This window comes from Oncorhynchus mykiss, chromosome 12 (assembly GCF_057628025.1).
Source record: "Oncorhynchus mykiss isolate SJ-2025 chromosome 12, ASM5762802v1, whole genome shotgun sequence".
NCBI lineage: Eukaryota > Metazoa > Chordata > Actinopteri > Salmoniformes > Salmonidae > Oncorhynchus > Oncorhynchus mykiss.
Genome location: NC_143033.1, coordinates 52,920,890 through 52,945,553, shown reverse-complemented (window position 1 = coordinate 52,945,553; position 24,664 = coordinate 52,920,890). Strand labels below are relative to the sequence as shown.

The window sequence follows — 24,664 nt, the reverse complement described above, 5'->3', positions numbered from 1 at the left end:
TCCATCCCTTTACTTAGATTTGTGTGTATTAGGTAGTTGTTGTGGAATTGTTAGATTACTTGTTAGATATTGCTGCACTGTCAGAACTAGAAGCACAAGATTTTCGCTACACTCGCAATAACATCTGCTAACCATGTGTATGTGACCAATAAAATTCGATTTGAATTTGATTTGATTTGATATGGTTGTCCTTCTGGAATGTTCTCCCATCTCCACAGAGGAACTCGGGAGCTCTTTCAGAGTCACCATCGGATTCTTGGTCACCTCCCTTCCCAAGGCACTTCTCCCCTGATTGCTCATTTTGGCCGGGTTGCTAGCTCTAGGAAGAGTCTTGGTGGTTCTAAACTTCTTCTATTTAAGACTGCTGGAGGCCACAGTGTTCTTGGGGACCTCCAATGCTGCAGACATTTTTTGGCACCCTTCCCCAGATCTGTGCCTCAACACAATCCTGTCTCTGAGCTCTAAGGACAATTCCTTCGACCTCATGGCCTGGTTTTTGCTCTAACATGCACTGTCAACTGTGGGACCTTATATAGACAGGTGTGTGCCTTTCCAAATCATGTCCAATCAATTCAATTTACCAATCAAGTTGTAGAATCATCTCAAGAATGATCAATGGAAACAGCATTCACCTGAGCTCAATTTCAAGTCCCATAGCAAATGGTCTGAATACTTATGTAAATATGGTATTTCTGCTTTTTGTAAATGAGCAAATATTTTTTTAAAGCAGGTTTTTATTTGTCTTTATGGGGTATTGTGTGTAGATTGGTGAGGATATTGTTTTATTTCATCCATTTTAGAATAAGGTTGTAACGTTACAAAATGAGGAAAAAGAGAAAGGGTCTCGATGCTTTCCGAATGCACTGTATGTGTTCCCCTTAATCCCCCTTCCCTAATTAGGCCTTAGTGTTAGTTAAATACTCTTCAACCAGTGTAGATGAAGGGGAGGAGAGAGGTTAAATAAGCATTTTTAAGCCTTGAGACAACTGAGACATGCATTGTGTATGTGTTCCGTTCAGAGGGTAAATGGGCAAGACAAAATATTTGAGTGCTTTTGAATAGGGTATGTATGGTAGTAGGTGTAGGTTGTTTTTTTTAAATGTTTTTTTTTTGACCAGCCCACCCAACAAAAATATGGTCCGACCCATCTGGCATTTGCCAGAATTGCCTGATGGCCAATCCTCCCATGCTTGAGAGATGTACATAGAGGAAAGCTCCCTCTCTCTGTATGGATGTGAGGTGCCAGCCAATTAACTTTCATTCAGCATCAAACAGATTCCCGGGTAATGAAATGAGAGACAGAGAGCAGATCGCAGTAGCCCCCACCTTCAACAACAGACCATTTCTTATTGAATTGAAATGAACATTAGACACCTATTGTCACGCCCTGACCTTAGAGATCCTTTTTATGTCTCTATTTTGGTTTGGTCAGGGCGTGAGTTGGGTTGGGCATTCTATGTTTTCTATTTCTGTGTGTTTGGCCGGGTGTGGTTCTCAATCAGAGGCAGCTGTCCATCGTTGTTTCTGAGAACCATACTTAGGTAGCCTTTTCCCACCTGTGTGGTGTGGGTAGTTTTCTGTTTTAAATAAAAAACAACATGAACATTTACGACGCTGCGCTTTGGTCCTCACCTTCTCCATACGACGACCGCTACACCTATCTTAGACTGTATATAATAAACTGGTATTTTTTTCCCTCCCCACTCTCTCTTTCTTCCTCTCATTCATAGTTAGTAAAAGAAGCAGAAATAATGATTTGTGAGTGTACATATACATTTATAGAGTCCTGCGGCCTGGTTGTATCTGTAAGACAGAAACAGTGAGATCTGTAAAAGGTGGAGAGTCAATAGGCATTAGTTACTGTGTTTCCTAACCTCAGCGCCCCTTAGAGAGTTAGACAGATCATTATTTTTTTTGTAAAAGTAGGGCTCTAGGATCTTACACTAATCCAGAAGTCATAGAAGAGCCCTACAGCACTTTACATCAATATAACCAGAGGAGATACATTTGTTATTTATGTCAACTTATCCCTTTCACCCAAACACTGCCACCGGAGACATGATTGTGCATATTTCTACCGTTGCAGTTGCGAAACTCCACTTTATGTCGCTTTGAGTCCATGCCAAATGTATTTTCTATGCCTGTAGTAAGCTGCAAAGGTCTTGCATTCTACTTTCGCATTCCCCAAAGCGACACTTAAATGTATGAACAGTCACTTACCAAGCATTATCTTTGGTTGGAAAAAGGAGCCAAACGCATATAAAAGGAAAAGTGACAAGGAATGATGTGTTGGCATTTTTATAATTCAATTTATTACACATTGATAAAAATGTCAACATGACTTTTTTCCTCTCTTTTATTTAAAGACTTATGCAGAGAATCAGATTCTACAGAGGGCCATATCATAACAAAACCAAACATTTACAGAAGGTATACCTTTCCACCCAATCCAACAGAATACTACCCCATCTCCATCATCGTTTGGCTTGTATCATACATTATATACCACAAACACATCAGTGAGTGTGGATGTGTTTTACCCCTCACCCATTATATATCTTCAACATTTGTGCTTTAAAAAAATGAGGTTTTATTTCTAAATTAATCGTTTTTTTTTTATGCCTGATAAATAAAAACACAAGAAAACAAAAAACTCCCACAAGTACCTAACATTGATCAAAGACCCAACTTTGAAAAGCAAGTACTGTCCAGAACAACAGTTCTAAATGGGGGATTACTTGGTCTCCAACATAGGGGATCGGTTTGCGATGCATTTATATACATGTTACAGCTGCTGTATGTGAAAGGAGAAGGGGTTGGAAGCTCATGTTTGCAAATGTGCCACAGATTCCACAGCCAGTGCTCTGGAACAGATACGATGCCTTCCTAAATGAGTATGAAAAAAATAACCACTGGTGGAGGTCCACTTTCCACTCTGAATGGCAAGGAAGTGTATTTTAGCTGAGGTTTTAATTAGCAAACAATATATAGAAACTCTTCTTTGATTTTGCTATCTTTAAAGCTAAATGAAAAAGGAAAAACATTTATCTACCCACTTAGCAATTTATCATCACTGATTATTAGCAAATCCTCAAATAGAATTATTCACGTGAACTTAATATACAGTACTTTTCTGGTTTTTCCATTGACTCCATTTATTGCCATAAAAAAAAAGCCATCAAAGCCATCTCCCCATCAATAGATCGACCTGTTCATCAAAAATAAAGAAGAGTAATTCACGATTACCCAGCAGAAATATGGTTAAAAGTCTAAGGATGCATGGTTGATTAAAGAGTTAAGCTTTTTACAAGAGCTTGTTCATTTGAAAACACAGGGGTCAGGGAAAGAGGCTAATTAACGTGTTTCAAAGCGGTCCTTGGATAGCACAAAGCGGACTACGTGAATGTAAAGGACGCTTCTAATGTGAAAAAATGCCTAACAATAGGTTGGTACAAACAATATTTATTATCTTGGGTAGTATTTTTCTATTAAATAGTCATATATGCATTATGTATATTATTTATCCTTTTTTTCGTCATGATAGTAAACATCCATACAATAGGTTTAAATTGAAATATCTAAATATTTATATTTATACATTTCACACAGGACTTGTGTGCACTTGCATACTGAAAAGCCTTCTATCTCCAGCAACAGATCCTCTCAATCGGTCATAATGCAACCGACTCACTCCTTCTCCCTCTGGGATGCTCTACCCTTCTCACCCCTGTGCACTGATCTACAATACACACTAGTCAGTCTACACAGTCCAGAGATATCGTCACCACTGCACAATGTCCAGTACTACAATACCCATTTATTGTAAAAACACCACAACCCATGCCATACAATGCCCCCACTCTCAATTTGGATCATGGTTTTCTGAAAGCAAATTGGGTGCTGACGGCTTGAAAACAATAAAGACATGAAGCCCGTGACCGTTATTCCAAAGAGTTTTTGGATAGCGACGCTGCACATGGAACTATGATTTCTGAGAGGTCAACATAAAGCTATGGATATCACCCCGGAGAATGCTGTTTTTTTTTTTAAAAGCCCTTGCTAATCGATATTGCTACATTAACATAATTTGAGGACAATTAACTTCAACTTTCCACATCTGAGAAAACATCTCTTTGTGTATGTTTGAATGTGAAAAAATAAAATCAATAAAAAGAAACCAACAATATTTGTTTTAACATGTTCGGTTTAGTACCTGTTGGGTCTCTCGGAGGAGGGATTGATATCATGCTACAAAAATATAGGTATTCGATACTATCATAGAACTACAAGACATTTCCTGTGTGTAGGACACAGCACTAGCCCATCACGTTTGATGCCTCTGTGTTCTCTCCCATCAACATCAAGCAGCAACAAATGCAGTCAAAAATGAACATTCCCCTAACGGCATGTGAGACTGAAGGCAGTGTAGCTGGTACTTTCTGAGTGTTGTCTAAAACATCGTCAACAGAAGATGGGAACCACGGCGCCTTCACAGGGTCACGGAAATAGAGCAGGATGTAAAACTTAGTGCCATGAATCAAGGGAGTAGCCAATCCCTAGTTAAACCCTGAAAATGTAAAAGGCACTGCTCTTCACTCTCAATGCATTTGCCACCGCCCGCCCGTTGCAATGCTTACTGCTGGCAGCCCTCTTAGAAACTAAACAATGCTGCTGACAGTCCTCTGGGCCCTGTAGAAATTCTTCTATGCCATAGAAACCAGAAACCAAAGTAAATAATAATAGTGTTTTGTTTTATTCTAAATATAAAATGCATTCCGACATTTAGATTTGACAGTTTTACATTCTTACTCATTTAGTAACCCGCCCCAGACTTTGACACATTGTTGTTGTTAGTGTGTACATAGCTATGGGATTTAGTTGAATAGATAGGAACTTATATTTCAATTATAACCACTGGCAATGTTGACCAGCCATCGGTGGAACACTGACTTGGTAAGGAACTGTCACTTAGGAGTGAACCAGTGAATACTCTCTTCATACAAACTTTTTCTTAAATGTTTCGTAAAAAAAAAGAAAATGTTCTCTGCCACATGTTGAATATTAATACCCTTTAGTTACACTTTTGCAAAAGCTTAAACGTAATATTGACATCTCTAACACTTGATACTATTTACAAAAAAAAACCCGAAATAAATTGTATTCATAATGTTGCACATACATGATTGAATCGTTTCTATCCTCTTCTTAAAACCCATGAATGAATGACATTGTTTCCACTGAGACATGTTTTATTGCTATTGCTGAACCCCTATCTTGATTCTTTCAACAAAGGAAATGAACAACCCCAAAACATCAACGACAGAGAATGGAAGAATATTTGACAGAGATTGCAGGTAGCATTTTGTCACTGATTTCAAACAAACTAGGCCATCAGTCAAATGTTGATTGGTCTTTGAGAAGAGAAATTCCCAGTCCATGCAAAAAAACACAATTTTCTTTTACAGTGGCAATGATCTAATGCAAAACAACAACTAAACATATATCAGAAAACTAAAACAAAGAATAGATCTTTATAAATTGTTGGGCTATGTGAATTTGTAGAATAGCATTCTCTTGCGTATATCATGTATTATTTATAGCATATTTTCTTTAGTAGCATAATCTCTCCCTCCCAAAACAATTCCCATTATAGTCATCACATTGCTCTGATCCTAAAACCTTTTCTCTTTTTTACATTTTGGAAGGTACAGTATTTGACATTGAAGCAATGTGGCGACTGGGAACTCAACCGGCTTTGGACACCATGTTTTCTGAAAATAAACATTCGGAAAAAAAGAGAAGGGGGGCGATTGGGATTAGTGGGATCCCGGGGTCATCCCCTGTAACTTGGGCTTTTTATTCAAGTAAGTTGCCCAGTAGACCAGGTTAAAGGTTCCGAAGAGTAACGGGAAGGCTATTCTGGCGATCCTGTCGATCTTGCTGACGCTGTTGAAGGTCTTCTTGGCCTCTGGTGGCTTGGGCTTGGGCTCCTCCTTGGGCTCGGTGGGGGGAGGGGGGGCACTTTTGGCAATGGTGGCCAAACCAGGGTCCCTGGCAATGTTTGGAGCGAAGGCTGTGGCAGTGGCGGCGGTGTAGGCGGTGGTGTTGTTCTTCTTCAGGAGGGACTCCTTCTTCTTCTTTTGCTGCAAGGAGGGTAAACCAACAGTGCCTTGGATTATCTCACGAGAAACCAACCAACAAAGCACATTGACGAGCTAACAATTCAAACTGGGGTCATCCTTTATAGATAAGTATTGATGTCTGTTCAAAAAAACATGGCAAAACAGTGTGTGATAATGGCAAGACATTGTGTAAGAGTTTGTCTAATATTTTGTCTCAATTTTGTTTAGGAGCAGGTAGAGACCACACAGTAATGTACTGTACTTCTAACTGCACCAGAAGACTGCAGGAACTCTAAACTATTCATGTTTTTGTCATGTCCCAAGAATCTCATTTGCATTGAGATGAGTTTGTGACATAAAACTAAACCCTCGCTGCTGTGCTCCACCGATAATGTAGAAGTAACTGCTCTGGTTTTGGGTGGAATACCCCCGATAATTATGTTTGAGCTTTGCTATCTTAAAAGCTAGAATCCTTAATTGAAACAATAACAAAGCATTCTTCCTGCCCTTCTTTCACTAGAAAAGCTACGGGATGGGGCTGGTGAAATGTAACCTCTCTCAAATTCATAGACAGCTATTGATGCAAGGACGGACCATCCATGATATCAAATGTATAGTTTTAACGATGTCTGAGGCTATACAGTGTTTCTTTACATTTACGTCGTTAACAAACATCGGAGTAAAACAAGCAGATATTTTAGGTTCTGATGGGGTACGGAAATTGAACTAAGCTCATGAGGCTTTTATTCATTATATTCTTCAATAATCACTGGATAACAACTAAGGATTCTAGGATTAATATATCACAACACATATCATTTACGTGAGATAACACCACTAATACCTTCTCTGGCACCACACTTTTTCCGTCCCAGGCATAGCCCCTCTTTGTGAAATAGTTCACTGTAGCAAACTCAATGAGGGCAGAGAAGACAAAAGCATAGCAGACTGCAATGAACCAGTCCATGGCTGTGGCGTAGGCCACTTTTGGGAGAGAGTTCCTAGCGCTGATACTGAGGGTGGTCATGGTCAGCACAGTTGTCACTCCTGTAGGGACAGAGAGGGAAAATGAGTTACATTCTAGACTAGAATAGATAGACCATGTTCCTGCTTGTTTGGGTTTTACATTGTACGCTAAATAGGCATGTTACGTCCTACAACTACACACTCTGTCCAACCTAGTCTAGAATGTGTGGCCATTTCCAAAATGGGGATGTTCTGGTGAGAATAAAGCACACTGCTGTTGACATATGTAACTTCACACATCTTGAATCAGTACCAACACAATTGGCCACTGGGTAAAATTGCTTAAATGGACAAAGTATAAGCTACCATTATGTTGGCAGCCTGAGCATTACATTTGATTAGCTGGTCGAAAAGCTTGCCAACTTCTCCAATAACCTCCCTGATTCCAGCTTCATGCATTACATGAACAATGAGACTGCAGCCCCAGAACAATAGGAATTATCACGTAATGCCGGTGGAGGCACATTTATTTTGGATAAAAGCACCAAAAGACATGCGTTTCTTTTTAAGCCTGCATAATACCTGCACACAAAAAGGTTGTATGACTTTAAAAACAGAAAGGTGGAGGGTGTTAAGCCTACAGGATTATGCAAGGTTGTCGTTCTGTACTGTGAACGGGTTTTGTTAAAGCAGAGGGGATCTGAGAAGAGAGTAGGGGGGATCTGAGAAGAGAAGCAGGTCAGGGGATGTCTGTCGGTGCATTGCTCATCCACGCGGACTGCTGCAGATGTTTATACCACAAAACAAAAACAGCTGAGCGGCTTACACAGAGATCTCGGCTGGGGCCAAAGAAGACAATTCAAGGGACAGAATGAGAGGCTGCTTATGAATTAGCCAATATAATATATTATTCCTCCAACACCATAGTGTTACAATGCAATGGTACCGGGTGTACAGGTTTAGGGAACGGGCAATGCGCGCCTCGTCATATGTTGATAGACTACTGTGACGTTGTCTCTCCCTGCTCTGCTCTGCTTGGAAGACTTAGTTCACTGAGACTGAAGTGGAAAGATGAGACACACATCAGAGAATCAGCCTGATGCTGTATAGACTGACACTTTGTGACTACTGCTTTTGGTCTGGACTTTGGTTGTGTGATGTGGTTTCTACACGACCATAAATTGCTACTGTGGAGCAATTTTCCCTCTAAAGCCACGTAGAGACATGAGAAATTGAACTTTGCCAAGTTCGCCCCATTAGTTTTCACTATATAGATCAACGTTTTTTCTGTGATCGAATCAACATTATATCAGACCCTTTTCAATGCAACAAACCAAAACAAATGTAACTTTGCAAGATTGGGTCTGTGATTTTGCTGCAGGCAGAGCCAGAGCGCAACGGAGTAGAATGATTTTGGTGGGGGTAGCCCACAAGCGGTCTTTCAATCATCGAAGAGTGAATGCGCTTTTCAGTTCAGTTCAGATCAGATCACAGAGCCTTGTGTGTGCACATTTGTTGATATTCTTTGCTAGTTAGCGAGTTATTAGGCCAGTTATAGATACAGTGCATTCGGAAAGTATTCAGACCCCTTTATGTTTTCAATTTTTTTTTAACGTTACAGCCTTGTTCTAAAATGTATTAAATTGTGTTTTTTTCTCACACTACCCCATCATGACAAAGCAAAAACTGGATTTGAGATATTTTGGCAAAAGCATTAACAATGGAAAACTGAGTACTATGGCAGCAATTACAACCTCAAGTGTTATTATTGGGTATGACGCTACAAGCTTGGCATACCTGTATTTGGGGAGTTTCTCTCATTCTTCTCTGCAGATCTTCTCAAGCTCTGTCCAGTTGGATGGGGAGGGTCGCTGCACAGCTATTTTCAGGTCTCCAGAGATGCTCGTTCGGGTTCAAGTCCAGGCTCTGGCTGGGCCACTCAAGGACATTCAGAGATTTGTCCCGAAGCCACTCCTGCGTTGTCTTGGCTGTGTGCTTAGGGTCATTGTCCTGTTGGAAGGTAAAACTTTGCTCCATTCTGAGGTCCTGAGCGCTCTGGTGCAGGTTTCCGCTAAGGATCTTTCTGTACTTTGCTCCGTTCATCTTTCCCTCAATCCTGATTAGTCTCTCAGTCCCTGCTGCTGAAAAACATCCCCACAGCATGATGTTTCCACCACTATGCTTCACCGTATCGATGGTGCCAGGTTTCCTCCAGGCCAAATAGTCCAATCTTGATTTGATCAGGACAAATAATAATTTTTCTTATGGTCTGAGAGTTCTTTAGGTGCATTTTGGCAAACTCCAAACGGGCTGCCACGTTCTTTTTACTGAGGAGTGGCTTCCGTCAGGCCACTGCACTATAAAGGCCTTATTGGTGGAGTGCTGCAGAGATTGTTGTCCTTCTGGAAGGTTCTTCCATCTCCACAGAGGTACTCTGAAACTCCCTGACCAAGGCCCTTCTCCCCTGATTGCTCAGTTTGGCCGGGCGGCCAGCTCTAGAAAGAGTCTTAGTGGTTCCAAACTTCTTCCATTTAAGAATGATGGAGGCCACTGTGTTCTTGGGGACCTTCAATGCTGCAGTAATGTTTTGGTAGCCTTTCCCAGATCTGTTTCCCTTGACACAATCCTGTCTGAGCTCTTCGGATAATTCCTTCAACCTAATAGCTTGTTTTTTGCTCTGATACGCAATGTCAACTGTAGGACCTTATATAGACAGGTGCGTGCCTGATTGAATTGAATTTACCACAGGTGGACACCAATCAAGTTGTAGAAACATCTCAAGGATGATCAATGGAAACAGGATGCACCTAAGCTCAATTTTGAGTCTCATAGCAAAGGGTCTGAATACTTTTCTTTTTAATAAATGTGCAACATGACTAAAAACCTGTATTTGATTTGTCATTATGGGGTATTGTGTGTAGATTGATGAGAAAAAAATATGTATAACCCATTTCCGAATAAGGCTGTAACGTAACAAAATGTGGAAAAAGTCACAGGGTCTGAATAGTTTCCAAATGCACTGTAAGTATAGATCAGTAATGGGGAGTTACTGCTTTCTACAAAAGTATAAAACATGTAGGCTACATTTCAGTCAGGTAAAAAGCTTATGTCTTAATTAAAGGTGGAGTGTTGTATTTTAAGACAGGCTTGAACATATGCAAATAAGTCTATAGGCAGAGAGGTATCCAACATTGTCAAATTATGTGTATGGTAATAACAATTGTTTTTATTTTGTAAAATGGTTTCTTGCATCATACAAAACAATGCAATGCAATTCAAAGTCACATATTTAGCCCATGTTGATACAGACCTTGAAAAAAAATCATTTACTATTGTGAAGCCCTTCATAATGTAAAAAAAATGTTTTAAATGTAATGTAAGCCTGCATTGAACACCACATACAGTATAGGCTACTGTCAGCTAAATCATATACATCAAAATCTATTTACATGTGAAAATGTTCAGGGATTTGTTTATTGTCATGCCTGCTCCCACTCTCCTTCCCTGGTGCTCGAGGTCGCCAGGCTGCCCTGCATTACACACTCCTGCCACCATCCTTACGCACCTGCTCCCCTCATGAAGCGCATCAGCGTTTCATTACACTCACCTGGACTCACTCACCAGTGTTTATTTCCTCCCCTATATCTGTCTGTTCCTGAGGTTGTCCCCCGCTTCAGCGTTAAAGTTCGTATGTCTTTGTATTACCCGGTTCTGACACTGTTCCTGTCCTGTTCCATGTCAGTGCTAAATTAAATGTTCAACTCTCTGTACCTGCTTCTCATCTCCAGCGTCGGTTCTTACACTTAGTTGGTTTGTTCATAGGCCTACATTATGCTCAAATAGCCACAATAGTCTATTGGCTACTGTCTAAAACTGTAAGTGTACAGCCTCAGTGTTCCCTGTAAACGCGCACCGGAAGATGCACAACATTTTCACAATGTTCAGTGCCCAAACAAATTTCAGGGAACATTACTGGGGAGTCCAGATTATTCTTATTAATTCTATTCCTTTTTCATTTATTTTGTTAAGGAGAATAGAATAAATAAAAAAATGTTCTATTCTTTAAAGCTAAACTACCCATTTGAACCAACTTCCCTGGTTTTAAACGGCCTATGTGGCATTGATATGAGTCAGAAACATAAATGATTTTGTCAAAATTGACTACAAAGGGTAAATGTGACCGACCGGCTCAATTTGGTCTTATGTAGCAAAACGTGTTTTTTACATTGGATAAAAGTAGAGACTCATAGCTAGACAATTGTATATCACACATTACAGTTGAGGAACAATGGGAAAGTAATTATGCTTTGAAAGTTGATAAACTTGTAATCTCACTTTTGAGAAAATGGCCCTTGAATGTTTTGGTACACCCACTGGAGAGCTCCACCCATTCAGCATTGTTCACTCCCTCTTATTAAGCTTTAGCCCCACCCATTTCTTTAGATTCACATGTGAGGCCATGTACTAAACAACCAAAAATGTCAAGACTAAAGGCTGGTTTATACTATGGGTGTGTTCGCAAATTTAATTTAGAGTGCCTGTGTGCTCTGGGCATTCATAGACTCAGAGCGTTGTCAAATTGTCCGTTCATAACTGAACGCTCTGGCCGAGGAGTAGGGTTGACACAAGTGTTCTGACTTAACAACAACAGTCAAGCACCCAAGAAAACTGGCTAACATTGGCTAGCTTGCTAGCTATTTCCAGACACAAATGAGAGAACAGCTCACTCTGACCGTTTTGTTTTAGAGCTGGTTAGGCTGTTTTTATGTTATCCAGAGCGTTGGTGACTGGAACTGTGCTACTGGCAACAATTTAGTTCTGCTTTTTTGTCTACGTTTACTGACACCGGCCATATTCAACAGGTGTTGAGCGTCTGTAACTTCATCAGTAATTCTGCACTCTGGCACCTTCAGATGAGAGTGCTCTGAAATCAGAGTAGATAGCAAGAGCGAATTTACCAGCTACATCTATGGACAGTTGTCGCAGAGACATCATGAACATTCTATTGAAATGGTTACTTGCATAGTGCAGTCTTTTGTTTAGACATGTAGCTAGCTAGCTAAACAATGAACTATAATCCCAACTCATAACGTTATTACCCTGCATGAATCTGCAGGTAACTAACCAACCAGGTTCAATGTTAGCTAGCTAACATTAGTCTATAACTGGCAATGCAAATGGCTCTGAGATACTAATAATATTACTTCAATGGTCATACACGTAATGTTAGCTAGCGAGCCAGCCAGCTAATGTTAGCTAGCTAGCTAACAGTACACTTTGACTTTAAATGAAAACAACTTTCTGACAAAATTAGAAACGTGTAATATCTGAAAATATAGTTAGCTAGACTATATTACCCATATACATGGATGGACGCTTCACATTCTCTGTCACGGATGCCATGGTTGCCCTTAGTTTGAAGATGTAATCCGGAGACAGGTGTTTTATATAACAGCGTTCTGTGTGTTCTCTGGTCGACTCCGTCTGCATATTTGCAATCAAATGCCAGAATTTTCTCCATCTTCTTAAAAATCATACTCTAATTCCACTGATTTCAAAAGCAACACTTATGCAGTTCTGCTACGTGATGTGTTAGAAAGGATAAGCTACACATACTGACCAGCTCATGTTATAGACAGAACCATGCTACATGGCAGATCAATCCGAACTCATCTCTCGGCATGTCCGGCCCACTCATTATCTCAGCCAATCATGGCTAGCGGGAAGGTTGTTGGCTTTTTCCGTGGCTAAACCAACTAGGCTCATGATTTAACAATTTTATTCCGATTTATAGATGACATACAAGTTTTTTATTACGGCACATGAACATTCACATGATTCAGAAGGAATTTCTGCCAAATTATTTTATTTTTTAATAAAAAAAAAAAGAAAGAATAAGGTTACATTCAAATGGCTCTCCTGTGAAGTAGTGACAAATGCCTAGTTTCCTGAAACGAGTCACAAATAGGATCATTTTGGTCATAAAGTCAGTTTTGTAAGTGAGTACGTCACAACTAACTGGAAGGTTTGGTATGGATTATGATCAGGCCCAGTGCCCACTAACACGAGATAAGCAGCTGTGCTGATTGCACTCTATCAGCTGCGTGCACTCTATTGAATCATAGCAGCCAGAACCTCCAGACAGTGAGACAGACCTGCCCATTACATAGCGCATCAGTCTTGTTTACAAGTTTGGGGTCGGTCACTTAGAAAAGCACATTTTTTGTACATTCAAATTACATCAAATTGATCAGAAATACAGTTTAGACATTGTTAATGTGGTAAATGACTATTGTAGCTGGAAATGGCAGATTTTTTTATGGAATATCTACATAGGCGTACAGAGGTCCATTATCAGCAACCATCACTCCTGTGTTCCAATGGCACGTTGTGTTAGCTAATCCAAGTTAATAATTTTAAAAGGCTAATTGATCATTAGAAAACCCTTTTGCAATTATGTTTCTCAAACTAGACACCTCTAATGTACTTATCCTCTTGCTCAGTTGTGCACCGGGGCCTCCAACTCTTCTTTCTATTCTGGTTAGGGCCAGTTTGCGCTGTTCTGTGAAGGGAGTAGTAAACAGCCTTGTACGAGATCTTCAGTTTCAATTTCTCGCATGGAATAGCCTTCATTTCTCAGAACAAGTATAGACTGACGAGTTTCAGAACAAAGTGCTTTGTTTCTGGTCATTTTGAGCCTGTAATCGAACCCACAAATGCTGATGCTCCAGATACTCAACTAGTCTAAAGAAGGCCAGTTTAATTGCTTCTTTAGTCTGTATAACAGTTGTCAGCTGTGCTAACATACTTGCAAAAGTGTTTTCTAATGATCAATTAGCCTTTTAAAATGATAAACTTGGATTAGCTAACACAACGTGCCATTGGAACACAAATGTGCTTTTCTTCCAAAAACAAGGATATTTCTAAGTGACCCCAAACTTTTGAACGGTAGTGTAAGTCAACACATCGCCAGTGTTATGTTGAAATATCCCTTGGCCCTAAAACCTTTATGGAGTGGGTACTTGCTGATATGTTTGATAGTGTCAATTACTTGAGAATGGAGATGATCAGAACACACTTGTATCCCGACTGCAACTTGTCAATATTTCAAAACCCATTTGCGAGCATCTTGTGTCCCCCCACGACTTGTTTTGTAAAATGATTCCCTATGAAACACTGCCAAACAGATGCACACTCTGGTAATAGATAGTGAGAAAGTTATAAAAAAACAAATGGCACCAAAGCACACACGTCGCCACTCACCAGTGACCTAATTGTGGCCTGGCTGCTCAATGTGCCTGCTAGCTAATAACATTACTTTCTAGCATCATTGAAAAAGTTTCAACTTAGCTCGCTAGCAAGTGATTTTTTGGCACTGATAGCTTGTACTTTATTTACGATAGTTTACCAGCTTGCAAATCAGTCAGCATGACTGTGTAGCATGCATACAACTCCATTCAGTGCACAGTAAGTAATGCTTAACTTGGCTCATTAGTACTATATAGTATCACACTCAAATACACATAACAGCAGCGCCATCTATTTGCTTGGCGACATCTCGTAACATCTTCCTTTGCCGCAACACATGCAGATAACTCGTCCTCGACTCATGAACAGGAGAACTGGGTTAGACTCTTGCCAGTGACAACATTACACTGTTAACCAAAACTTATTCAAGTACCTTCAATGAGCATCAACTTTAAAGTCAAGAAGCAGACTACCCGTTTTCCTCTTACAAATATAAATGCAAAAAATATATATACAGTGCCTTGCGAAAGTATTCGGCCCCCTTGAACTTTGCGACCTTTTGCCACATTTCAGGCTTCAAACATAAAGATATAAAACTGTATTTTTTTGTGAAGAATCAACAACAAGTGGGACACAATCATGAAGTGGAACGACATTTATTGGATATTTCAAACTTTTTTAACAAATCAAAAACTGAAAAATTGGGTGTGCAAAATTATTCAGCCCCCTTAAGTTAATACTTTGTAGCGCCACCTTTTGCTGCGATTAAAGCTGTAAGTCGCTTGGGGTATGACTCTATCAGTTTTGCACATCGAGAGACTGACATTTTTTCCCATTCCTCCTTGAAAAACAGCTCGAGCTCAGTGAGGTTGGATGGAGAGCATTTGTGAACAGCAGTTTTCAGTTCTTTCCACAGATTCTCGATTGGATTCAGATCTGGACTTTGACTTGGCCATTCTAACACCTGGATATGTTTCTTTTTGAACCATTCCATTGTACATTTTGCTTTATGTTTTGGATCATTGTCTTGTTGGAAGACAAATCTCCGTCCCAGTCGCAGGTCTTTTGCAGACTCCATCAGGTTTTCTTCCAGAATGGTCCTGTATTTGGCTCCATCCATCTTCCCATCAATTTTAACCATCTTCCCTGTCCCTGCTGAAGAAAAGCAGGCCCAAACCATGATGCTGCCACCACCACGTTTGACAGTGGGGATGGTGTGTTCAGCTGTGTTGCTTTTACGCCAAACATAACGTTTTGCATTGTTGCCAAAAAGTTCAATTTTGGTTTCATCTGACCAGAGCACCTTCTTCCACATGTTTGGTGTGTCTCCCAGGTGGCTTGTGGCAAACTTTAAACAACACTTTTTATGGATATCTTTAAGAAATGGCTTTCTTCTTGCCACTCTTCCATAAAGGCCAGATTTGTGCAATATACGACTGATCGTTGTCGTATGGATAGAGTCTCCCACCTCAGCTGTAGATCTCTGCAGTTCATCCAGAGTGATCATGGGCCTCTTGGCTGCATCTCTGATCAGTCTTCTCCTTGTATGAGCTGAAAGTTTAGAGGGACGGCCAGGTCTTGGTAGATTTGCAGTGGTCTGATACTCCTTCCATTTCAATATTATCGCTTGCACAGTGCTCCTTGGGATGTTTAAAGCTTGGGAAATCTTTTTGTATCCAAATGCGGCTTTAAACTTCTTCACAACAGTATATCTGACCTGCCTGGTGTGTTCCTTGTTCTTCATGATGCTCTCTGCGCTTTTAACGGACCTCTGAGACTATCACAGTGCAGGTGCATTTATACGGAGACTTGATTACACACAGGTGGATTGTATTTATCATCATTAGTCATTTAGGTCAACATTGGATCATTCAGAAATCCTCACTGAACTTCTGGAGAGTTTGCTGCACTGAAAGTAAAGGGGCTGAATAATTTTGCACACCCAATTTTTCAGTTTTTGATTTGTTAAAAAAGTTTGAAATATCCAATAAATGTCGTTCCACTTCATGAGTGTGTCCCACTTGTTGTTGATTCTTCACAAAAAAATACAGTTTTATATCTTTATGTTTGAAGCCTGAAATGTGGCAAAAGGTCGCAAAGTTCAAGGGGGCACTGTATATAATCTTTTAGATGAAACAACATAGTCTTTGGAGTATCTCACAGGTGCCCTGGTATTTACCTTGGTTCTGGTGTGTCTCAGAGTTATATATTGAGGAGGTGGGGCTGCTTCCATATCAGCAGCCTGTTGTTCACCACCAGCTTGAATGGCGGGTTCCTCCCATGGTCCCCAATCATCCTCATCCATATTTGTTTGATGGTCGTTCGCGGGGATCCTGAGTTGTTCAGTCACTGGCCAAATGGCTTTTCTGTTTCTCCCATATTGTTTACCATTCACTATTACTTCATATGACCGGTCTCTGAGTTGATCAGTGCATATGCCCAGCGTCCAAGCGCTGGCTGAGCTGTTGGGGTGGAGAAGAATCCTTACCGTTTGTCCTTGGACGATGTTGCCGCATGTCACAGGCATGTGTGTCATAGTGGTGTTTTGCTGTCAGCCCTTTTTGTAGTTTTTCTTGGAATTAAATTTTTTACCACTTGCGGTTTGAGATGTTTTGTCATGGTGGGTAGGATCGTGCGTGTGCATTTGGACATGAGTAGCTGTACCGGAGAACTGTTAAGTCTCTCTATTCGAGTATTCCGCCATCGGAGCCTTTCATAGGAGCGTTTTGGCAATTTTCACAGCTGATTATGCGTTTCCATTGCTTTGGCTGTGATACGGTGATGATGTCACATGTTTAAAGTCCCGCTCATCAGCAAATGCCACCACCCCCCTTCTCATTCTGTGTGGACAATGCCGTGTCTGGTGTGGTGTCCGTCAGCTCATCGAGCTCCCAGCAGTCCAAGTAATAATCGACCATGATGAGGTGTAGTTGCTTTTGTTGACTGTGAGTAAGTCCATCCCGATCTTGGACCATGGGAGGGGAGGGATTTGGTGGAGGATGAGTGTCTCCTTTTTTTGTCTCTTCTGGATGGAGTTGCAGGTTGCACATTTGCTCATAAAGATCTACACCCTCTGTCATCCTTGGTCAGAAAACAGCATCACGTGCCTTTCTGAGACTGGCCAACTATGCTTCAGTGGCCAGAGTGTATTTTGTGTAGAAAGTTAGCTCGTATCATGTCAGGGATAAATATCACTCAATTTTCTGTGGTGAGCTCCTCTTTGTACGTCCAGAAATCTTTCAGTGTGTGACTCAGCCTGTTTGGCTCCAGGCCAGCTGTTGTTTATTTGTGTGTAAAGAGCCCGAAACAGTGGATCCTGAGAGCAGTGTGCTTTGATTGACTCCACTGTCTTAGTTGAGATGTTGACATCACTGGTGTGATCCAGGTCAGTTGTGGCTAGACCCATAGCGTAGACCATGGCTGGTGTTTGCATTTGTCTGTGCTCTGTGGTTGATTGAGCTGTTCTGGAAAGGAAGTCAACTACATGTAGTTCTTTGCCTTGTTTGTATTGCACGTGGAGTTGGTATATTTGTAGCCATAGCAACATTCTCTGCAGTTGCTTGGGTGCTGTGAGTAATAATTTCTTGAAGATCGTCTCAAGCGGTTTGTGGATGCTGTGTATTGTGATGAACTCTCTGCAGTGCAGATACTGGTCAAACTTGACACATGTAAAAACAATGGGGAGACATTATTTCTCAATCTGTGCATACCTTTGTCCTGTCTGAGTCAATGTTCTGGAGGCAAATTCAACAGGTTGTCCTTTCTGTAGAAGGGCTGCGCCCAAACCTGTCTCACTGGCATCACACTGCCGTGTGACTTCATTCAGGTTGTAGTATTTGAGCACTGGATGTTGTGTGACTAACTGTTTGATAGTCTTCAACTGCTGCGTCATGCTGTGGTAGCATGTCCATTCAATGTCCTTGTCAGTCAGTCTTCTGAGCAGCTCACACACATCAGATAGGTGGGGCATGCATTTTGCAAGATAGTTCACAAACCCCAACAGCCGCTGTAGTGACTTGACGTCAGTCGTTGTACCCATGTTCTGAATGGCTGTTATTTTCTCTGGGTCAGGGCGAAGGCCCTCTGTGGTGAGAAGATGACCCATGTATGTCACACTAGGTAGCTTTAACAATAATGTATTTTTGTTCAGCTTCAGGTTGACATCTCTTACTCTGCAGGAGAGCTGTAAGGTTTCTGTCATGATCTGCAATAACCTCTTCGTGTCACCACATCCATAGAGTAGAATGTCATCTGCGATCACGCTCACTCCTTTTAGTCTCTCTAGTACTTCACACTGCCTGCGCTGGTATTCTTCATCTGCTGACTTGCTTCCAAATGGCATTCTCAGCCATCTATACCTGCCTACAGGTGTCCAGAAAGTTGTTAGATCGCTGCTCACTTCATCAACTTTGACTTGCCAATATCCATCTTGGCATCGAGTACTGAGAATAGCTTTGTGTTGCATATCTCTGGTAGAATCTCTTCTGTTGTGGACATCTGGAAGTGAGATCTCAGTAAGGCTTTGTTGAGTGCACTGGGGTTCATACGTATACATAGTTTATCAGGTTTCTCAATGACAACCATGTTGCTGACCCACGGTGTTGGCTCTGTGAATTTTGTGATGATGTCTGCATTGTCCATTGAATGTATGGCCTTTGTGATCCTTTCCTTCAGTGGAATAGGTATCCGTCTTGGTAGCTGCTGCACAGGCCGGGCTGCATTGTCGACCTCAAGGTGTAGCTCTCCAGGAAGGCAGCCAAGCCCATCGAACACGTTCTTGTACTTGGAGATGATCTGCTCAGTTGTTATGATGACCTCAGTGGATGTGGTGCTCGGGGTGTCGACGTAATGTAACACATGGCTGTGGTTCAAATGTAGTAGACTGAGTCTTTCACACGTGTCAGCTGACAGCAGAGGAAGCTGGGATGTCTCCATGACCTGAAATTTGATATGAAACGTTTTTCCATCATGCTTTGAGACTGCATTCTCCTGTTGGCTTTATCAGTGTGCCATCATATAGCGCTTGAGTGTAGCCTTGCTACTGTAGGTAGGAGAACTGGATTGGCGTCTTGTATGATTCGCTGTAGGTCCCCATAGCTTATGACATTCACTGTTGATCCTGTGTCTAGTTGACATTTAATTGTATGGCTGAGGTCATATGTCAATGGCTCATCACTTAGTGGAGATAGCTTAAAACCTGTTTGGGATAGGGGGCGGTATTTTCACGTCCGGATGAAAAGCGTGCCCAAAGTAAACTGCCTGCTACTCAGGCCCAGAAGCTAGGATATGCATATAATTGGTAGATTCGGATAGAAAACACTAAGTTTCCAAAACTGTTATCATTATGTCTGTGAGTATAACATAATTTATTTGGCAGGCGAAATCCCGAGGACAAACCATCCAGGAAATGTGTTTTTTAAGTTGACTGTGTTTTCAATGATATTCTATGGAAATCTAGATTTCTGAGGCATCTGGTTGCAATTCCTGGGGCTTCCACTAGATGTCAAAAGTCTTTAGAAATTGGTAAACATTTTTTTTTTGAGTAATGAAGAAGTATGTCTGTTCAGACTGAGTGTCGAGTCTAGTGTACTGTTGTGTTTGGGGCGCTCCACTTTCATTTCATCCGCTATTGAATACAGTTCATTCCGTCTTAAATTTTATTGATTATTTATATTTTAAAATACCTAAAGTTGGATTAGGAAAGTTGTTTGAAATGTTTGGACCAAGATTATAGGTAATTTATTAGATCATGTGTAGTCATGTTGGGCGAGTTGGAACCTATGTTGTTCTGAATCAAACGCGCCAAATAAATTGACATTTTGGGGATATAACGACGGAATTAATCGAACAAAAGGACCATTTGTGATGTTTATGGGACATATTGGAGTGCCAACAGAAGAAGATCTTCAAAGGTAAGGCATGAATTATATTGTTATTTCTGAGTTTTGTGTTGCGCCTGGTGGGTTGAAATATGATTGTCATGTGTTTGTTTGATGGGGTGCTGTCCTCAGATAATCGCATGGTTTGCTTTCGCCGTAAAGCCTTTTTGAAATCTGACATGGTGGCTGGATTAACAAGAAGTTAAGCTGTATTTTGGTGTATTGCACTTGTGATTGTATGAAAGTTAAATATTTCTAATAATTTATTTTGAATTTCGCGCTCTGCAATTTCACCGGATGTTGTCGAAATGTCCCGCCAGTGGAACCCCTAGCCGTAAAAGGTTTTAAGGTTAATTAACAATTTCTTTCGTCTCGTCTTCCACAGAATTTACCTGTGAGATGTACCACATTGCATGTTGTTTGGCCATCTGACTCATTATCTTCCTCTAATAGATTCAGTTGAGGTTTGTGCTGTTTACAAACTCTGGCAAAATGGTTTTGTTTGCCACATGCTTTACAGGTGACACCATATGCTAGGCATTTGGCTTTGGATGAACTGAACAACAGTAATGACAGGGTTATTATCCCCTGTAAACTCTGTCTGTTTACAACCATATGTTTGCCGTTTTGATTCTGAATGTCGCTCCCGGGAGGTATAATGTACAGTCTTGGGTTCAATTTTCCTGATTTGCATTTGTGCTTGTTCACTTGAACAATGCATGTCAATAGGTTCTTTGAGCATGTGCACTCACGCAGCTATATCTTTAGTGCCTATGATAAGCCTGTCACAGACTACTTCCTCTCGTAAATACGCCAATTTCACGTGTCTGCCAGCTTCCTCAGATTTGCAATGAACTGCTCTGATGTTTCACATTGACTTTGTTGACACGCATTAAATATGTAACTCTCGTAGATCACGTTCCTGGATGGCTCCAAGTGTTTCTGTAGTGCTTCTATAATTTTTACAGTCAGTTCTCTCTGCTTCAGGCATATGAAGATGCCTCTGTAAAGAGATTACATCATGGTTAGCAGAGTTGCTATGCGTACTTTTGCTTCCTTTTCATCCAGACCGGTAGCTATCTCATTGTGCTATAAAAGTCCAGTTGTTGTATGTTTCGCACTTTATGTCCATAGGCTCACGTACTGAAATTACCGGGTAAGTCATTGTTGTCATTATTCAAATGTTTTGATGCTGGTTAGCTAGTTTGCACGTCCCGTCCTACTATGCGTTTATCCCTGATTAGTCAAGGATATACAGTACCTATTTGGTTCTGAATTCTGACACCATGTTTTGTATGGTGTTGATTCCATACAAAAGCAAGGTAATGTTGATTAGAATGTCTACTTCAGCATCACTGTGTAGCACGCATACAGCTCCATTCAGTGCATAGTAAGTAATGCCTAATGTGGCACACCGCGACTAAGACCTCTGCAAAAAAACTTGTAAATGAATAACAAGATTTCTTGATTTATCTTAGATTCATTCTGACTATTTTAAGGAAATTATTATTTTGAGGAAGTGGCTATGTTGTTGCTACGGTAACCAATGTTTTTTTCTAAACTGTGGGCACGCAAGCCCCGGGACTGCCGCGCAGCTCCCTTGGACTGCTATGCATAAATGTCAGACCGCAGAGAGAAGCACAAGATTGAACTTCACTCAACTTTCTAGAGCAGTGGTCACCAGCCGGAAGTAGTCGATCCCTGAGGCATTCCTAGTCGATTGCCAAACATTTCTGTTAAAAAACCGATAAAGCCTTTTGTGTCCCTATTTTGCTTTTATTGGTCTCGGGCTGTTGGCAGTAGGTGCGCCCGATTCAGCTGCCCTGCATGCCGGGCAGGCAAACTGTTGACATTTCTAACCATTTCATGTGTCTGAAGGTACAAACTCAGCCTCCCGATGGGCCCAGAGAGCAAATCAAGTGCACTATAGGTCTACCACTGGCAGATCGGATGCCTCAGATGACCATGTCTGCAGTAAATAGCAGGCATAAAAGAAAGCTACAGCAAAATTGATACTGTGAGATTTCAAAATGTTTAAAACCATTACTAGAGAGAGACTGTCAACGAATACAGTGAAGCGTTGCTGTATTTATGATTGAGTTCATGTTTAAGTTCATACTCAGCACTGTCAACACTTTTATAAGCCATAAAATGCACATTCTTCCTATTTCCACTACAATAAGCAGTGCAGCGGTAATGAATGTTTAGGAAAGTGTATCTATAGGCTTGTGGTGTTGATATTATTAGCGGCTTGGGTCTTTTTTAATATCGAGGAATATTTCACTTTCTCTGCTCATAGGAGTAACAACATGAATTTGTGCATGAGGCAGACATAATCTGGTGCGACTCGAGTTTCGCCATCCACTGGAAGAGACGGTGTCCCTTTTTGGTCCGTGTCAGTGGAGGAAAGGGAGAGCAGAGGGATGTTGAGAGGTGGACCCTCAGTCTGCTGCTCTCTCCCTCCACTGAGACTGACCATCAGATGCAGGCACCATCAGCCCAGTAAAATAAAAAGCTCATTATTTAAATGTATGCTCACTCAGCAAATGCTCACTCAGCATTTTGACTCAAAGTGATCTTGACTCAGAAAAGGTTGGTGACCACTGTTCTAAAGTTTTCCCTGTTAACACTATTAACATTTCCCTTTACTGTGGCAATTGCGATTGAATCAAGGCAATATTAGCCACTTTCAATGCATCATACCGAAACAAAACTAACTATGCAAGAGATTTTGTTGTAGGCAGAACGCATCGGAGTAGGATTCTATTGCATTGACACGCACTACTCAGCCCGTACTCTACACAGACCAGCACTACTCAGCCCATACTCTACACAGACCAGTGCGGCATAAACAACCAGAGCTGCAGTAAGCTCATATGCAAATAGACCATTTCCATTTATGGATCTATGCCATTACTTTGAACTGGACTGTGTTTAAAGTAGATGCGCTTGTTTTTGAGACCAAAGCGAGAGCTACATGTAGCCACGTGTGCAATTTTTTTCAAATCCTTTAATAGTTAGTGAGATATTAGCCCAGTTATAGATCATTTGTAGTCAGCAATAGGGGAGTGATTGCTTCCTACAAGAGCACAAAATGTGTACATTTCTAGACATCTTTGAAAAGTGAGTCAGGTAAAAACCTTTTATTTTTGTCTTAAAGGGGCAGTGTTATATTTAATTGATTCTCAGTAAGAATGGTATGGAAATAATAATGCATTTGATTTTGTAAAGTGGTTTCTTGCATCAAACAACAAACAACAACACAACAACATTTTCAGTCACCTTCTTGTCTGAAGGACAAGTGGATAAATAGGTTAATGTCAAGCCCTGCATATTGTTTTCAAAAGTCTCATGGAATGTAGGCCTACATTGAACACCATACGTTGGCTGCTACTGTACGCTGAATGATAGAACAGCTATTTTCATGTTCAAATGTTATGGGATGCATTTTCTCCATTGTTTTTGTTGGTAGGCCACTCTGGTAGGCCTACATTATGATAAAATAGCCACAGTAGCCTACTTGACCACTGTTAAAACTGTAACTTAAGGCGGGTACAGCCTCAGTGTTCACAGTAAATGTGTGCTGGAAGATTCACAGAATTTTCACAACGTTCGAGGTTGTGCTCAGCGGAACTGTCATTTGCTCAGAGACAACATTTCTTTCTGAGGGAACGTTGACGGTGACTCAGGAGGGACAAACCTGCCAGGGTACGATATGCCAACATAACACCCACATCAAACCACACCGCCAAGACAACTCTCGTTTTGCTTCAGCATTTCATTATGAGAAATCTTCAAAACGAGGCCAAATCACGAAGTACAGTCGCCCTTTAAACCTTCCGAAGGAATTATTCTAGACTTCGCAGAGTCTTTTGAAAATAACTATATCTGGTGGTGTGGGGCCTTCTGACGTATATTTACCACTAATGACCTTTCCTTGTTACATTAATCTAATTTTTAAATCACAAATCAGACGGAACTCATGCAATCTCAAAGCTATGAAAGCAACTAAGTGAAGCGATTCACTTTCTCCTCCGAGCTCTGAATGTCATTGTTGGCCATCAGAATGAACAGTTCTCTGTTGTTCCCATGATGTTTTGATGATTCACAGTCCATCACAACTCCCACACCCTATTCACACACATTCAATGCTGAGATCCTAGTGTTACAGAGAGATCATAATAATGCAATCACGTCAATAACAAATACAAATGGTAAAAAAAAAAAAAAAACGAAAATGTCCCAAAAACATGCATGCTCAAACCTCTCCACTCCATTTTAGAGGGAACAATACATTTTGCAGATAGGTATAAAGGGAAAAGGGAAGAGATACCTAGTCAACTGAAATGTGTCTTCCGCATTTAACCCAACCCCTCTGAATCCGAGGTGCGTATAGGGTCAAGTCATGTTGCCATTTCTACTATACCAAAGTACCATGACAGCGGTGGA

The 24,664-nt window shown here is 40.9% G+C and overlaps 1 protein-coding gene across 4 annotated transcripts in view; it reads right to left on the bottom strand.

Moving 5' to 3' along the window:
* Window positions 1–2,285: 2,285 nt before the first annotated feature.
* Window positions 2,286–24,664, bottom strand: part of LOC110537753 (gamma-aminobutyric acid receptor subunit alpha-1) — a 37,299-nt gene continuing 14,920 nt past the window's right edge. For all 4 annotated transcript variants that reach the window (XM_021624115.3, XM_021624113.3, XM_021624114.3 and 1 more), the window contains exons 9-10: window positions 6,967–7,169; window positions 2,286–6,143 (exon numbers count right to left, since the gene is read on the bottom strand). In XM_021624115.3, the coding sequence (XP_021479790.2) occupies window positions 5,817–6,143; window positions 6,967–7,169 (530 nt within the window). In that variant the 3' untranslated portion in view covers window positions 2,286–5,816. The remainder of the gene's footprint in view (window positions 6,144–6,966; window positions 7,170–24,664) is intronic.